Genomic DNA, 18,988 nt, shown 5'->3' with positions numbered 1-18,988 from the left:
GTTGTTGAATTAATCTCCTCCTGTGGGCGGGGAAGGGGGGGGTTACAAAAAATTTGGGACCTTTACCCCCCCCCCCCCCCCCCCCATTACGTTTCATCTTCCTACGCCACTGAATATGATGTTTCGTTTTCCATCACGTTTTAAAAATTGTTTTAGTGAAAACAGAGGTAAAAACAGAGACATAGATGTCTTTGCTATAAAAAAAAAAACACCGTAAGGCAAACGTTCTGACATTTTTTAGCTAACAAAATAATGTTTGGAAAAAAATTCAGCATGGAATATTAAAATCGACGTTCATGTAGAATATAAAAATTAGCTTTTGCGTTTTAAAACAATAAGAATAAAAAAAAACTAATAATTTAAAATTATCTATTTTGCGCAATCAGTACTTCATACCATATAGGACATAGAGCCACGGATTTTTCCGAAATGCAAATTGATTATTTTTATTTTTTTCTATCTTGAAGTAAAATTAGAAGTTCAAACTTTGCAATGGTGGAGATGGTGTAAAGTAATTGGTAATTTCTGTAACTAAAGAAAAATACTGATTCGTCTGCTCCTGTTTTTTATTGAGATTTTTTTTTTATTTATCATCGATAGATCATCTTTATATTACGCGACCGATATTCCCCAGACAGTCTGATAGATTTCAATTAAGTAACGAGTGCAAGGAACTATGATTAAGAAAAACTTATGATTTTGTTTCTTTAAAGGGCACTACCATTCTTTTGTCAAGGAGGACAGATGATTAAGTCGGTAAGAGTTACTTCCCTTGCAATGGTTTTTCCTACATTGACATGAAATTGTAAGTATTTGTACAGCTCTCACCTTTATCAGACGAAAAATCCAACTCGAAGAAATGTTTTGAAGTATACAGAATTTCTGAAGAATGAATCCGAAAAAAATGAAAACAATAACATATTCCCTTTCCTTATTGCGTGTTTTCTTTATTACCTAAGTGCATTTTTTCCCATTCCAATGTACTGTCAATGTAAGACTGAGGCAGTGATATGGACGGGTGTCTCGTTCAAATAATTTGCACTCATGATGTTAATTTCAAGTAACACGGATTTGTATAGATATGTATTCTTTAGCAACACGAAGAAGTGGAAACACATTAGAATTCGAGGTCAATTAATTTATTATTTACAACTTGTTCTTTGGAAAACTTATTTTCGAAAATATTGATAATAGAAATGATGATAAGTAGAAAATAAGACCACTCCAACGATGGAATACCATCAGATTCAACAGGTAGAATCTGTTGGCTTTTAGTATAAATAGTTGGCTCATATAGAACTAGTTATTCTTTCAGTTCCGGACAATGCCTTTAGAGCTCACAACCTCACATGATATAGTTTTCACCAATCTCTTACAAAGTATCCAGCTGTTAAAGGAGATTATTAGTTGTTGGACTTTTTAGGATTTCCTGGAAAGTGGAGAGGAGGGTGTTCAGGACGTTGTCCAAGCCAGTTTCAACCCATCCTCGATATACGCCAACCCCTGGGATGTTTTATAGCAAAGCTGAAGGTCGTATGGGGGACACCAGATGAGGCGTAGTTTGGTCCTAACGAAAACTGTGGCTGATGTGGGACTTCGAAGTAGGGCGTCGTTCTTTTTGTGATCTTCAAAGTATGCCTCTGCAAGCTTATGATTGGTAATATTTTCATCAAAACTACCCTAATTTTGCTATAAATTATTCCAGGGGTGGATATAACGACAGCAGTAGTAGCTCCTGGAGTATCCAGGATGGTGTCAACGAGGCCCTTGTTCACGGACGCTTCCTTGACAGTGTAGGAAGCCTACCTTGACAGCTATTGGCTGACAACGGAATTATCTCGGAGTTCTCCTGTCACATTAATGTGTTGTAGATTAGAGTTGATCTGTTGGATCAAATACTTTTCAGAAGATTATGCAGTTGAAGGTAGTTTGTATAGCAGCAGACAATTAAACAGTTTCACCTGTCCGGAGAGACAAGAATACAAGGTCTCCCATCCTGTGTGGAGTTTGCCCCGGCTATCCTGGCTATTGATTTTCTTTGTCGGGAGTTGTCTATTCTGGCCAAGATTCTCGGAAAGGTTAAGTGTTCTGACGGATTCTCCATTCCAGGGCCTGGCACCATAAAACTATTCTCAGACAAATGTTTTACTCAAGTATATGATTTAACATAGACTTGAGTAAACAATCTGCCTGAGAACGGTTTATGGTGCCGGGCCCAGCACTACCAGCCGGTTCAGCAAAATAGCTAGATCGCTTGACCTTCGAGGGCATTACCATTACCTTAGGCCGAAAATTAGACCGTTTAGTGAAACACAGCTAGACATTTTGCGGTCTATGCGAGGCCTGTCCCACACTTGATAAATAACAAAATATGCCCTCTAAAGTGAAGGGATCCAGCTGAAACACCCAGTTGTCAACGTTTTGCTTTGTAGTGCAAGATCCGAAGACTTAGACGTGGAAGCATTATCTTGCAACTGGTAGAAAATGCTTGAGGATGCATTAGATCCGTTCAGCCTTACGGAGTGTAATCTTCAGAAACAGTAATACTTTCTCTTACAGATAACACCCATGTGAACGAGGCATTCCGTTTTCCAGAGCTTGTATAGATTGTTTCTTATGGGGGTCCTGCTCCTATTGCCGACTTCCGATTGTATCTATTGCCGGTGTGCTGATCGAGGTAGACTCGCCATTCTTCCTAAACCTGCTGGTTTCGTCAGGACTGACGTAGGCTTTCAAGTTAGCTTCTCACTGACATTTGGTACTCTAATAAAAAAAAAAAAAAAAACGTTCCTTACATAACTTTGAAGAAAGTCTTGTTTCCGTTGAGTCCGAGTACACCCTGCCATTACCATTTTGACAGATTCTGGCTAATAATCAATTTATCGGATATGGGATGGGGTGGGGATAGGGCGGGGTGCTCTTCTTAATATATCTCCTTTCATTATGTCATTTTCGCTGTCTTTTCAGGGCCCGGTCAGCCCTGTAATGTTTAGTTTAATGTGATCCTCCTGATGTAATATATCAGTTAATACAAAACCACGATTTCTCTTTAATTTCTTGCGTGATATTCTAACGTTAGTTTAAGTCATTATTCTTGCTTGTTAATGTCATTTCATATTTTCAATGTGTGAATTTGAATGACTGACATCATTATTCAAAAACGCGAGAAGAAAGCCCCGTCTTAACACGTATTCCTACCGAAATATTATCATGTAATTTTCTTTTCCACAGGTCAAATCTGGATCAAGTTTGGAGTTCAAGCAAGGTGAAACTTACATACGGTAATGATGTACTATCTGCAGTCACTGTCCCCGTCAGTGTCACATCCGAATAAAATTTTCATGTGTACAGTTTCCGTTTTTAACTGAAGCTGTTTATATTTTTAAGAGTGATTGGCTCTGATGGTGTGTCCTATTTTACAATATAAGTTATCCTGTATACCTGCTTGTAAATGAAATGGTAAAAAAAAAATCCATTCGATGATTTGACTACTCTGTAATATTCTCATTTATCCACAAAATGCATACAAAAATGACAAATCAAAGTAACGTTTTGTCGTTTGCTCTAACGTGACGCTACCCCAATTGATAAAGGCCCACTACCTTTCCAGAGCAAAATATAAAGATTTCTTAAAAACATTAATTACCTCCGAAAAAAATATACCGATGGCCTAAGATGAGGTTACAACACCAAACATATGCAAGATTTCCTGCGTAATACATGATAACAATGGAGAGTCATTTCGTTGTTTTACCGTCTGCCGCAGTGATAGTCAACTACCGCGCGGTATTTAGGACGACGGGGGGAAACATAAGACGACCCGCGTTATGAAAATCAACATTTTGTTTATTTTAATTAAATTGTTTAGGAGGTGATAATAAGTGTAGTATTAACGTTATGTTAATAACTTTTGCCACTCTACAAAATTATTAATCTCGTTTTACATTCCCATTTTAAAAATCAAAAACCGATTCGGAAAGGTAGTGGGCCTTTAATATAAATGAAGCAGAATTTTCAGTTTACAATCTTAATTGACAATAATTGTTCTGAACAAAATTTAAGGTGCTTAATAATAGTAACTGTGACATGTTTCATATGTCATATTCTTTCCTGTTTTTTATTATCGATATTTAAACATGAAAATAACGAAATTGGGGGGGGGGGGGGGTCCGGAAAACGACGTCGTACGACAACCCTAAAAACACCATTTATTTAAACAAGAAAAACGACTGCTAAATAGGACATTTTTGGCAAATATGTGACTTAAATAAACTTGTCTGAACTTTCCTTAAATGAATACAAACATGTTATATCATGTAAAGAGGTGTTCCATTTTGGCTAATCGAACCTGCTGAAACACAGGGCCGGACCGGAGATGCTTCAAAACTAGCTATTTATAAATACATGCACTGCTGACAAGTAAATAAATCATGAAATTTAAACTAAAGACATCTATTTGTTGAATGTTAAGAGAAAAATATGGATTCAAGAACACATAAGAAAATTTTAACAATTATCTTCATAAGTGTACCAATTTGGGTAGCGTCACATTAGGCATTGTGCCCCAATCAAGGACAGCAAGAGTTAATTTGAGTTTCCCGATTCATGATTGCTGTAAAATGTGTTTTTCCTGTAAATGTATTTTGTACAGAGATGACAAAACAACACGAAATATTCTTCAATGCTATCTGTTTATTTGATGTGCTTGATGATCGACTAAAACATTCCATTCCAATGCATATGCATGTCATTCAACATAATACCTACATGGATTACATGCGATTAATGGATGATTAATTATATGGCCGTAATTCTCCAAATTTAAACTAAACTAAAAGGGTTCAATATAGAAATACATATAACGCCATACACAAGCAAACTGTCTTCATGTTAATTAAGGTCCATTTTACCTGAAGAGCAAAATATCAACTAAGGATACGGTAAAGAAATTAATCTGCATTTCACAATAAAAAAAGACAAGAAAACAAGGTGAACTAACACTTTGACCACAAATTTACATGGCAATTTATTAATATTGGCCTGAAATCGCCATGAGTGTTTTCTTCATCTAAAATTGACCTAATTTTAGGTCAGTTTTAGGTGGTTTTCATACTAAATTTTAGGTCAATATCTTTAGACCTGAAGACGGGTTTCCTATGTATGTCAATTATCCATCAACGATATACATTATGTATATGCATTCTTTACGTTAAATATATCATACTTAAACAACTAACTCTTACAGTTTAATATTGTAATCAATAAGTTAGTTAGTACGAATATCGTAACACGTGGGCGTGGATGCTGGGTCTATCTTAGTATTTCAGTTATCTTCATACAAACAACTCCTTATGACAAGTGTAAACATACAGTTGTTATATAACAGTGACTTGGATCGCCCAGATTACATAAATGTAAGGTTAAGAAAAAAGGAACTCGACCTTTCTTAACCTCACATGGCCCATCATAAAAACAGTCAATTCAGTCTAATGCAACACTTCAGGAGACCGACTAAAAGTGTCTTAATAGACAAGTGTTTTCTCGACAGGTGCTTTAATAGACAGGTGTCTCGAATATACAGGTGTTTTAATAGACATGTGTCTTACTCGAAGGGTGCATTAAAAGATACGTGTTTATTAGACATGTGACGTGATAGACAGGTTTCTGATACGAGAGAGGTGTCTTAATATATATGTGCCTTAATAGACACGTGCTTAAAGATACACGTGTCTTACTAATAACAAGTGTCTTAATAGGGACGTATCTTGATATACTGGTGTATCAATATACAAGTGCCTCAATAGATAGATGAAGATTAAGGTCGCCAAGCATTTAGACAAACAGTACAATAATGGTAACATGTAGTTCACGTAACAGAATACAACTTTCCACTATTTGGTAGTATCTTCCTTGCCAACCAAGCTATCAAAGTTCTCGTGGTTATCAAGATTTGGCGCTGCCTTATGTCCAAATGCTGTATCAATATATTAACATGCAGTTATTTCAAAAGAGATAAAAAAACAATATTGCATAAACACGGCCTGAATTCAAGAGAAGTTATGTTTGGGACTTTCTCCAGCCTTGGTGTTTTTTGGTTTTGTTTTTGTAGCCGTAGTCCAGTTCTGCTCCCCCTGATAAGTTAATGTCGATTCCAGTACAGAAGGTAGCGTCGGCGGCCAGGTATAGACACATGAGTCCGCTTTCCTCCAGTGTCCCGTAACGGCCAACCAACTATAACAATATAACAATAAAGATAATTAATATCCATGGTGATAGATAAAAGTAAATTGAAAAAGAGATTGGCTTCAACAGCGTACATGGATTGTTCCAAAACATACATTCATACGCAACGTTTTAAATTACTTTAATCAACAGATTTTAGTTTATGCCGCCCAAAGTCAACTTCTCTACAGCAAATGAGAAGAAAAAAATAGTAAACCGGCTATGCGTACATAACATGGTCAAACACTTGTAAAAATAAGAAATCATATACTTGTGCTTATTAGGAAATTCCATTTCATCCTGTGGTTATCGAACTTTCTCAATCATTGTTTTTACAATTTCTATCAAATTTTGAATCAGATACATGTACACGTATTTTATTTTGATAGACAGAAATTATTTGAATTTTACTTAAACCTCTTACATTGTTGGAGCAACATAAAGATCCAAGCGCTAATTGGTACATAAAAAATCGTAATATACTAAGTATGCAGAATATATCAGTAATCTAAAGGTATTTGTCAGTAGTTTTGACAAAATGATCTATTTCATGACGGATGAAGATTTAATACATTAAAAAGAAAATTAGTCACTGTTCTAAAGTTTGACGAACTGATGTATTGCACCTGTTTAATTCTATCGATAGGCTTGCTTACCTGAGCGTCTTCCCCAGCCTGCTTAGCCGCCTCGGGGTCCGGGGCGTAACTAGCACCTTGTTCCCACATAGGGGTCCACACGTTCCCAGGAGAAAACCTTAGTTCAAATTAAAAACAATTTTATTGTAGAAAACATCAAAGAAACATCAAAGTGGCTTGCGATTCCAAATGCCTTCTTGTGTATATGCTTCAATATGTTTTAATATGTATTTTGAAATATATATCCTATGTCAGAGATCAAGCAAACCATTGACAATATCAAGTAAAGTTACAGCTGGTATAGACCTACTACCATATACACGGACATCAGCTATCTATTGTGCAAGTATAGCAGGCTCCCACAAAATTGCATAATCTCGATAATGGGTAGAATTAGAAAATTAACTGGGATCTTAATTGGTATAGCTCAATATTAATACACACTTGGTTTGGGATTGCGATACTGTATTTGAATGATTCGAATAATTAATACTATACTCACACATTGACTCGCACTCCATGTTAATACTATACTCACACATTGACTCGCACTCCATGTTCCGCCTCGTCTATAGCTAGGGCCTTGGTGAAGGAGGTAATGGCGCCCTTTAAAAGTTTAAGTTAAATAAAATCACCAATATTAGTAATATTTACATGATAATACTAGTATACATTTATAACGATGTAGTATCATTACATCGAACATCACTAAGATAGTCTTCAGGATAATTCATCTTGAATAGCGTCTAAAGAATGTGGTACTCTGTTGTTGAAAGTATAGTCAGTAGTTTGGATCACATTCTGTTTTATCAGAGTAACACCAGTACTGACCGAGGGAAACGATGGGAAGTAACTCTTACTGACAGAGTGAAACGAAGGGAAGTAACTCTTACTGACAGAGTGAAACGAAGGGAAGTAACTCTTACTGACAGAGTGAAACGAAGGGAAGTAACTCTTACTGACAGAGTGAAACGAAGGGAAGTAACTCTTACTGACAGAGTGAAACGAAGGGAAGTAACTCTTACTGACAGAGTGAAACGAAGGGAAGTAACTCTGACTGACCAGAATGCTTTTTAGGATAATTTTGTAAGATGGTTGGGTCCCTTTGCTATTGGAGGACGAGTTTACTTACTTAGTTCATTCATTGTACCAGTATTCCAAAAAATAAAGTCTCATTAGGCCACATTGATATTTCGACTACGGGACGCATTCAAGAGCATTCGTAATATGAATACATAACAGGTTTAAATTGCGGTAGTACACAGTCTATGTTTATCAATGTCCCCCATTACAATTTTGAAGATAAGAATCCCACTGTCTTTCCCTATCTGCTAAGCTTGTTTCCTAGAAAATATAGTGGCGAGGCAGTTATAGCAGATAGGATGCTTGTAATCTATTCTCAGTATACTATGATTACATCAAATGTAAATATAAATACCAACAGTTGTGAAACATCTGAAGATACTTACTTAATAAAGTGCATTTACCTATGTGCAACAATATGGTAACCTAATAAACAGTAGTCACGCCCACTAGTGAACTCTGACCTTTGTAGAGACGTAGGCAGTGGCTCCAGGCTGGCCAATCTGTCCTACTAAACTGGAGGCGTTGATGATGTTACCTTTGGTTTTCCTCAAGTGTGGCAATGCGTACTGATAATATAATAATAATTATGATTTAAGTATGAATTGCAAACCTTTACGATATTGATATCTATTGAGTTTATGGTACACACTGTTATAGTAGTATGTAAATTATAAAAGTGTTTTCATACAAGTGTGCCAACAATATGCAACTCCGAGGTAGAATATCCTCATCTGCGATATTTACACATGAAAGACTGCACTTGCATTTTACTCCCATACTTAGATTAGCCTAGATGCTTTCACGGTGAATTTCAAAGAAGTTGATATTCTACCCGAAGGCCATAAATGAAGCAATACTCAAGCGAGTCTTGCTAAGGAATTTTTCTACAGTTCGCAACGCCGAGGTAGAATATTTTCATCTTTGATATTCACACATCAAAGATTATTTTACTCCCATCCCTGGATGTTCTTATTTTAAATCAAATGAATATGTGAATGAAAATAAATTCTCCAAGGTGGCAAATTATCGTTACATATTGTTCGACAATTTGCATTACTTGCAATAAATCCAGTCGGGGATTTGAAAATGACGTTCATATTATGCGAGGTAACATCCATATTGTTTGACGGAACAATAAAACTCCAACTACGATAAGTGTTTGCCATATTGTTTGACGGAACAATAAAACTCCAACTACGATAAGTGTTTGCCATATTGTTTGACGGAACAATAAAACTCCAACTACGATAAGTGTTTGACATTAAAGGGACAATTCAGTCTAAGGGAACATTAAAATTTGTACATATATCAGAAAACAAGAGGCCCATGGGCCTTAACGGTCATCTGAGTACCTTGGCAATAATCATATAGGAAATTAATTAGATATAGTGTCATGGTTGCCATCTTCGATTGGGGATCAACCAGAGATGTAACAACACTTTGTTGGGACCATGTCAGGCTCCTTTCATACAAGTTTCAGCCAAATCGAACCGGTAGAACTTGAGAAGAAGTTCAAAATGTGTTTTCAAGATGGCAGCTGTGGCGGCCATCTTGGATTTCGGATCAACCCGAAAAATAAGATCACTTTGTCGGGACCATGTCAGGATCATTTCATGCAAGTTTCAGCCAAATCGCACTTGTAGAACTTGAGAAGAAGTTCACAATGTGATTTCAAGATGGTGGCTGTGGCGGCCATCTTGGATTTTGGATCGACCCGAAAAATAAGAACACTTTGTCGGGACCATGTCAGGATCATTTCATGCAAGTCTCAGCCAAATCGCACCGGTAGAACTTGAGAAGAAGTTCAAAATGTGTTTTCAAGATGGCGGCTGTGGCGGCCATCTTTGATTTCGGATTGACCCGAAAAATAACAACACTTTGTCCGAACCATGTCAGGATCATTTCATGCAAGTTTCAGCCAAATCGCACTAGTAGAACTTGAGATGAAGTTCAAAATGTGTGTTTTCAAGATGGCGGCTGTGGCGGCCATCTTGGATTTCGGATCAACCCGAAAAATAACAACACTTTGTCGGGACTATGTCAGGATCATTTCATGCAAGTTTCAGCCAAATCGCACCGGTAGAACTTGAGAAGAAGTTCAAAATGTGTTTTCAAGATGGCGGCTGTGGCGGCCATCTTTGATTTCGGATCGACCCGAAAAATAACAACACTTTGTCGGAACCATGTCAGGATCATTTCATGCAAGTTTCAGCCAAATCGCACTAGTAGAACTTGAGAAGAAGTTCAAAATGTGTTTTCAAGATGGCGGCTGTGGCGGCCATCTTGGATTTCGGCGGCCATCTTGGATTTCGGATCAACCCGAAAAATAACAACACTTTGTCGGGACTGTGTCAGGATCATTTCATGCAAGTTTCAGCCAAATCGCACCGGTAGAACTTGAGAAGAAGTTCAAAATGTGTTTTCAAGATGGCGGCTGTGGCGGCCATCTTGGATTTCGGATCGACCCGAAAAATAACAACACTTTGTCGGGACCATGTCAGGATCATTTTTATGCAAGTTTCAGCCAAATCGCACTTGTAGAACTTGAGAAGAAGTTCAAAATGTGTTTTCAAGATGGCGGCTGTGGCGGCCATCTTGGATTTCGGATCGACCCGAAAAATAACAACACTTTGTGGGGACCATGTCAGGATCATTTCATGCAAGTCTCAGCCAAATCGCACTGGTAGAACTTGAGAAGAAGTTCAAAATGTGTTTTCAAGATGGCGGCTGTGGCGGCCATCTTGGATTTCGGATCGACCCGAAAAATAACAACACTTTGTCGGGACCATGTCAGGATCATTTTTATGCAAGTTTCAGCCAAATCGCACTTGTAGAACTTGAGAAGAAGTTCAAAATGTGTTTTCAAGATGGCGGCTGTGGCGGCCATCTTGGATTTCGGATCGACCCGAAAAATAAAACACTTTGTGGGGACCATGTCAGGATCATTTCATGCAAGTCTCAGCCAAATCGCACTGGTAGAACTTGAGAAGAAGTTCAAAATGTGTTTTCAAGATGGTGGCTGTGGCGGCCATCTTGGATTTCGGATCGACCCGAAAAATAACAACACTTTGTCGGGACCATGTCAGGATCATTTCATGTAAGTTTCAGCTCAATCCCACTGGTCAAACTTGAGAAGAAGATTGAAATGTGAAAAGTTTACGGACGGCGGACGGCGCACGACGACGGACGAAGCATGATGACTATAGGTAGGGTCAGATGACCTAAAAACCAGTTCTAATGGAAATAAGATCAGTCGGTTTTACTGTGATATGCCAGAAAAGCCCATAGTGGTGAAATGCGTGTGAAATGTGCAAACTCGCTCGCTGTCCGCCATTCTAATTGTGGTCAAACATCTTGCATGCCGTACCCTATCCCTTGCTCGTAGAGTTTACCTTATTAAGTGAATAGTTTTGCCTAAAAATCATTTTATCACCTCAACAGTGGCTATGTACTTCATTTGCTTAACGTGCGTGACTTTGGCTCGGATATGGGTACAGCGTACATATTGTGCCTGCTTAATCGTATTGATCAACGATTTGTAATTACAATGGTATCAATTAAAATACTAAACAATGACGTGGAATTTGTCAATATTTTATGTCATATGTTTCATAAGAAATGTAGAACAATACATTTGTGCCATATTTTGCTTCTTGGTTATGTAAAAGAATTAGCCTGAGTGAATTGTCCCTTTAAAGATATGCAAATATATACAAAACTGGGTGAAAGAGGTTATGAAAATCCTTCAAATAATCAAAAGTCAGATGATGGTAAATGTTATACAACGCAGTCACAATGGAATGATCACACATTAGCCTCAATTAATATATTACTCAAATGATAGGCTACCTTGGCGAACAGAAACATGCTGACCAGGTTGATGTCCAAAAGACGTCGGAAGTCATCAGCAGATATGTCGTCTATGGGTGTGTGTTTGGGATCTGTAAAGACAAAATAAGCTAACATTGGGTGTTTAAGGGAAACAGCATTTGTAAGACTATATCGCATTCTACAACTGATGTGTTTATTTTTCCCACAATGCACTTGTTCAAAAGATGATTAGGCAAACCACAGTCTAGGTAATTTGTTGTGAAATGAACTTGACAATACAGTCAAGATAATTTGTTGTGAAATGAACTTGACAATATTTAATAAAATTCTGAAGTATTTCATTTTTTATCAAATTGCTCATTTTTGAGAAGATGTACAGATTTTGTAGAAAATGAGAAATGATTAAGCAAAATAACCTGAGCAACCAAGCCCACACGTTTGCTGCTCTATTATGGTATGTTATTCCTTTATCTTGCGTAGGCCTGCTCTATTAGAACATCGTTAGACATAGGCGGTTTCTAGAACTGTTTTTATTTTTTTCTGGTATATGTACATCTGATGTAAATACAAGGACTCTCTAAATTGTTGCTTGCAAAGTGATTAATCTGTTCGACTTACGTTGCCCTGCGTTGTTGATGAGACAATCGATCCTGCCATACTTCTCTACTGTTTTGTTTACCACATTCTGCAAAACATAAGTCATGGGTTAATTGTCTTGGTACGCGGTAATAACAATACCACTTTATGTAAAGCAAAACACAACCTATCCCCTCCCGTTTATTCCTTGTCCTGCAAATAGAGCGTTAGATGTGTTGTAACAACTTTGCCCCCATTATGTCTACAGGGACCTATCTTTTCTTCCTCACTGACTGTCTTCTTTCTAACGTTTCTCTTGACGCCGTCCCGATTACCTCATTTTTTGTCAGGAGTTCAGCATTTGCCTCTGTGATATGCCGTTCTGTTTCTTGGTCGAGAAATACCTTAGGATAATAGTGATAATTTTTGCTCCTGCTTCATGTTAAGCGTAAAAGGACAAATGGTTTGTCAATTGTCAGTATAATGTGACCGGGTTTGGTAAGCTGTTCTGTGTCTTTGGGAAAAGAAGCAGCGACATCGTTAATAACATTCGTGTTGCTGAGTCCTTGTTGTGTACTAGAAATAGTTAAAGTATTATGTTAGATGACACTTTACTGATATGAAGACTTAAGTGATACAGGTCAGTTGTTATCAGAACAGACTTAAGTGATACAGGTCAGTTGTTATCAGACCAGACTTAAAGGGACAATTCATTCTACGAGAACATTAAAATTTGTATATATATCGGAAAACCCCCAGTTCTAATGGAAATTAGATCAGTCGGTTTTACTGTGATATGTCAGAAAATCCCATGGTGGTGAAATGCGTGTGAAATGTTCAAACTCACTCGCTGTCCGCCATTACACATTGTGGTCGAATATCTTGTATGCCGAACCCAGTCCCTTGCTCGTAGAGTAATGCTACTTTTGTCTAGAACTGCTCAAATCGCTCTGACAGAAGTGTGTTTACCTTATTAGGTGAATTGTTTTGCCTAAAAAATCATTATATCACCTCCACAGTGGTTATGTAGTTCATTTGTTGAACGTGCGTGACTTTGGCTCGGGTATGGGTACAGCGTGCATATTGTACCTGCTTAATCGTATTGATCAACGATTTGTAATTACAACAGTATCAATTAAAATACTAAATAATGACGTGGAATTTGTCAATATCTTATGTTATATGTTTCATAAGAAATGTAGAACAATACATTTATGCCATATTTTGCTTCTTGGTTATGTAAAAGAATTAGCCTGAGTGAATTGTCCCTTTAAGTGATACAGGTCAGTTGTTATTCAGACCAGACTTAAGTGATACAGGTCAGTTGTTATCAGACCAGACTTAAGTGATACAGGTCAGTTGTTATCAGACCAGACTTAAGTGATACAGGTCAGTTGTTATCAGACCAGACTTAAGTGATACAGGTCAGTTGTTATCAGACCAGACTTAAGTGATACAGGTCAGTTGTTATCAGACCAGACTTAAGTGATACAGGTCAGTTGTTATCAGACCAGACTTAAGTGATACAGGTCAGTTGTTATCAGACCAGACAAAGACTTACCTTTATATCCTCTTCTTTGGACACATCACAGGTCAGAAAGAATGTCTCTCCTGGTCCCTGTTTGTTCATCTCCGCTTCTAGCTCTTTTCCTTCTTTTTCTATCATAACACATTGCATTGAGGAAATTAGTATTTCTGATGATATCATAAAACCAACATTACATAAAGGTTCAATGTGATCAAATCCAGATCTGCAATACGCTTTCGCTTCATGGCGTATGCGTATTGTGTACGATTGGGCACTGATTTGCATCTATATTTGTGAATAAGTTGAGGTTTTCTTTTTTCGAACGTAATGAATTTGAAAATGTGCAGTGAAACAAAATGCGCTTATTCTTTGTGAACACAACAACTTATTCTTCCATTACTTTAACGGTATTCGAGTATTTTCGTTTTCGATTCACCCCCTGTCCATGGTCCATTGTCCTTCCGCCCAGTCGTTATCTATTACTGTGACCTCAGAAAGAGCTTTAAAACTAAAGCATCCTTTTATAGATTCTCCCTAATTTCTGGTTGTGCATTTTGCACTTTGGGGCCGATCCCTCAACATGATGGCCGATACGATAAGCGGCCATCTAGGATTTTGATACTTGTTTGCTATTCTAAGAAAGCACTGAAGGAAATGGATCTGTTCCATATGTATGCATCCCATAGGACTTATGGCTGTTGAACTGGATATTCGGGGCGATTGGAAGAATTCCTTCCCTTCAAATCACCTTCTCTCCTGGAGATTACCTTATCTTCGATGATAAACAAACATGCATATAGTTGAGAAAGGCGACATAGGGTTATAAAATAAAACTTACCTCCTCTCGCACAAAACACCACTTTAGAGCCATGCTTCACTGAAGTTAAAACAAAAGTATAAACCTTAGGAAAGGGAAATCTATCCGCACAGTAGTTCTGTAAAGTTGTCTTTATTTGCAGGGATTCTTTTTCGCGATTTTGGGGATCAGGTTAATTCTAGCCAAATTTAATATTCACGAAAAAGAATGACGTGTATAAAGTATTTCTATGAGAAATTGTCAAATGCGCGAATATTTTCCCCGCGAGTTATTATTAAATACATAAAGATCGCGAAATTCACGCTCTGCGAAATTTAAACCTTTACAGTATGCTTCAAATAAATGTAATGTAACAATAAAAATACTTAAACACCACTGGAAATATGCGCAAATTATATGTAGTATTCAGCAAACATAAATAGTTTTGTTTTGGTTTAGATTGCATTAATTCTTAGTACACATTATTTACATGTAAAAATGATATCCTAATGTTACTTGAAATTCATTCGTAACGTAAATAAAATAATACATGTTTAGTCACAAATGTGCATCTTATAAATTTACGTACATTTTAGGTATATCTGGTGAGATTGTGTTGTAACTCTTATAGATATTCGTACGCGTGTTAGTCATACCATCAGGTAAATGGGATACCAGACTAGCTATTATTAGTACCGTTGATCTGACTGTATTTCAAATAACACAATATTTTAGTATTCATGAATCTATACGATTACGCCACATATACTCAAGTCATTTGATAATAAATACTATCGCGGTATTGCGTGGCTGTTAGAGTAAAATATGTTCTACAATGTAAAGGTATATTTACCATCCCACAACAACTGTCAATAAAGCCTCGTGACGTCACGGTGTCAACAATTCTATTTCCTGGGTAATTTTGTGTCAACAATTCTATTTCCTGGGTAATTTTTTTTCATAAACTTGACTGGTTTTCAATACGTGATGCAAACAACGGGATTTTTGTTGAAAATATCACGTAATTTTTCATGTATGGAAAATTGACTTTCAGTCGTGGATTTCTTCGAATTTATATCAAAATGCCGGGATATTATAGTTGTAAAATTGCAATAAAATGTCGAGGTATGAAAGAAAAATACTCTTTCATAACTGGATATGAAAGAGTCTTATAATATCCCCCTAAACCATTTCACCCCCATGCCCTTGCAAATAGGTTATCTCCCGCCTATTTGCCTCCCAATTGACATAAGTTGTCCATGTTACCTGAACAACTGCCTGATTCCACAACTTACCAAACACCTCGACACAGCCCCTACTTACCAAACACCTCGACACAGCCCCTGCCGATTCCTTTTGACCCTCCTGTAACGATAGTCACTTTGTCTTTGTATCTCTGTGCTTCCGCCATCGCGCCTGTAAAATATTCGATTTGACTTGAATGTTTAGCCATCTCCAGTTCACTCCTTAAGGCAGGTTTTCACCCGGTCCATTAAATAGTTATTCATTAGTTCGGATATAATGTGAGTACTTACCGCTGTCAATGTTTCCTGGAAGGTAAATAAGTACTGAACAGTGTGACGGTATACAATAGATTAATGTCACTGTTTACCAGGTGAGACGTGATGTGAGTGTGTGTGTGTTTAAATTCGTATAAAAATCAAACTGATATGTACGTCAATGATCCACGATGGAAAGACATTGTTGACAGACATGGCTCAAGTGGTCAGCAGGGTGTTATATTATGTGCAATGTTAAAGAATGTGTTGTGATCACAAATTAAAAGTGTGAACAACACCTTTAGTGGACAATATAAAGCTATGGGGTGGATAGACATTGTGATTTAAATTATATCTCCAGGAAATCAAGCCTAGACAAAGGATTTGTTTCCCTTTTCCATCTACGACCCACCTGGGAGTAACAGGGGAGGGACAGTGGGTCCGGATTCCCCCCCTTTTTTTAACAAACATTGTACTTATATTACTTTCCATTTTTCACTGACCTTGTGTCCCATTTTATACGAGTGTTATACTCTTAACACTTATTCAGTGGACTGCAACGTATATATGCAAATGTAGCTGTGTGACCTCAAGCATACATGATATATACATGTATGCACTTACCATACTCATGTCAATTTAGGACTGTATAGTTCTATGCTCGATCGAATTTCACATTTTATGACCAGATTGAAAGAAATTTATAAGATATGTGCCGTAACTGGGTTAAAATTTTAGCATGTTAATTTTTCTTCATTAATCTAATGAAAACCATAAGGTTTGATGAATTTAGCCGTGAAAATCATTCAAATGGCTTCAGATGCCTTATAAACGTGAGTTACAACACAGAAATTATATACTGTAAAATTGTAATTTTTAAGCCTTATGTATGTTTAGATTGAAACTTTCATGCAGAAATCACTTCACAATTACTAATAACACTGTAAAAATGTGACATGACATTGTAGACCACAATTTGGCTTCGTGGTCTGACTGTGGGTACTCATTTCGCTTCACTATAGATGTACATACAATGATTTTTGGCAGTACTACTACAAATAATTTTCTGCTCTTATTTTTGTACTTGTAAGATTAAAACCAATGCATTGAAAGTACTGTCATTTTCAAAATGTTAGTAACCTTTTTGTGATGAATAACATATCAAAAGCTTATCTTGATTCGTGAGTGTAAAAAATACAGCCAGTATAACTTTAAAACACATAAATCAGTCTTTTGTTAATACCGCTGTCGAGTGGTATACTGTTCTGTTAAATGTTTCAGCTATCTAAAGGTGTCTACGAAGAGGTTTGTAAGCTATATAACGTTCTGTTGTTTTGTACATCCTCTGTGTTAGTACACTATTTAGCTCCGATATATTATCATCAATGTTTTTAGTATGAACATAATCCCTACAGCGTGTAGAATGACACATTTAAGAAGGAGGAAGGGAGAGACCTACCTTGTGTGGACTTGGCATAAAAAACCCTCGCTCGAACTGATAGAATATCAGACTATAGACAACATGCAGTTCAGAAGGATTAAGTGGGGCCTAAGGGTATTAGATCCGGGGTACTTGCTACCCAGAGGTTATCGACTGTCACAGCTTAGGATACTTACAAACACATAGGGATTTAGGAGAGTACTCAGCTGGCTTTCCTTCTTATTCATGATAGAGCATACATATTAGTCTCATTGACCGCCTCAACCATGACTGTATTTAATTGATATTATCTAATTGACTGCTAGTTAAGAACTTTTTAGGTAATGTTATTTGATTTGTATTTACATATTATTCGTTTGAAAAGCATGTACCAGCTTAGCTCAGTGTAGAGGATAATAAATAACAAAAAAAAAACCTGATGATCATCTGAGCTATACACACGATGTTTGTGTGGAAAGTACGGGGTGATCTTTGTGTTACCACAGGGATCCGATAATGATGATCGTCTGAGCTATACACACGATGTTTGTGTGGACAGTAATGGGTGATCTTTGTGTTACTACAGGGATCCGATAATGATGATCGTCTGAGCTATACACACGATGTTTGTGTGGACAGTACGGGGCGATCTTTGTGTTACCACAGGGATCTGATAATGATGGTCGTCTGAGCTATACACACGATGTTTGTCTGGACAGTAAGGGGTGATCTTTGTGTTACCACAGGGATCCGATAATGATGATCGTCTGAGCTATACACACGATGTTTGTCTGGACAGTAAGGGGTGTTCTTTGTGTTACCACAGGGATCCGATAATGATGATCGTCTGAGCTATACACACGCAGTACGGGGTGATATTTGTGTTACCATAGGGATCTGATAATGATGATCGTCTGAGCTATACACACGCAGTACGGGGTAATCTTTGTGTTACCACAGGGATCCGATAATGATGATCGTCTGAGCTATACACACGCAGTACGGGGTGATATTTGTGTTACCATAGGGATACGATAATGATGATCGTCTGAGCTATACACACGCAGTAAGGGGTGATCTTTGTGTTACCACAGGGATCCGATAATGATGATCGTCTGAGCTATACACACGCAGTACGGGGTGATATTTGTGTTACCATAGGGATCCGATAATAATGATCGTCTGAGCTATACACACGCAGTAAGGGGTGATCTTTGTGTTACCACAGGGATCCGATAATGATGATCGTCTGAGCTATTCACACGCAGTAAGGGGTGATCTTTGTGTTACCACAGGGATCCGATAATGATGATCGTCTGAGCTATACACACGCAGTAAGGGGTGATCTTTGTGTTACCACAGGGATCCGATAATGATGATAGTCTGAGCTATACA

General features: G+C 37.4%; 1 protein-coding gene across 3 annotated transcripts; it reads right to left on the bottom strand.

Annotated features, from left to right (window-relative positions):
- Window positions 1-4,672: 4,672 nt before the first annotated feature.
- Window positions 4,673-17,766, bottom strand: LOC138329259 (17-beta-hydroxysteroid dehydrogenase 14-like). 3 transcript variants are annotated; one of them, XM_069276104.1, is made up of 10 exons: window positions 17,633-17,766; window positions 15,998-16,090; window positions 14,717-14,755; window positions 13,912-14,009; window positions 12,393-12,459; window positions 11,793-11,884; window positions 8,405-8,509; window positions 7,396-7,463; window positions 6,879-6,975; window positions 4,673-6,231 (listed from the first exon to the last, which is right to left on the bottom strand). In XM_069276104.1, exons 2-10 carry the CDS (start codon window positions 16,083-16,085, stop codon window positions 6,058-6,060), a joined length of 828 nt encoding a protein of 275 aa, XP_069132205.1. In that variant the 5' UTR covers window positions 16,086-16,090; window positions 17,633-17,766; the 3' UTR covers window positions 4,673-6,057. The 3 variants fall into 3 exon arrangements, with proteins under 3 accessions (XP_069132205.1, XP_069132206.1, XP_069132204.1); XM_069276105.1 differs by lacking the exon at window positions 17,633-17,766 and adding an exon at window positions 16,210-16,346; XM_069276103.1 differs by lacking the exon at window positions 17,633-17,766 and having other exon boundaries at window positions 15,998-16,173.
- Window positions 17,767-18,988: the final 1,222 nt, after the last annotated feature.

The sequence above is a fragment of the Argopecten irradians genome, chromosome 8, assembly GCF_041381155.1.
Source record: "Argopecten irradians isolate NY chromosome 8, Ai_NY, whole genome shotgun sequence".
Lineage (NCBI taxonomy): Eukaryota > Metazoa > Mollusca > Bivalvia > Pectinida > Pectinidae > Argopecten > Argopecten irradians.
The sequence above is the reverse complement of the archived record's forward strand: the minus strand, read 5'-3'. Positions and strand labels throughout refer to the sequence as shown.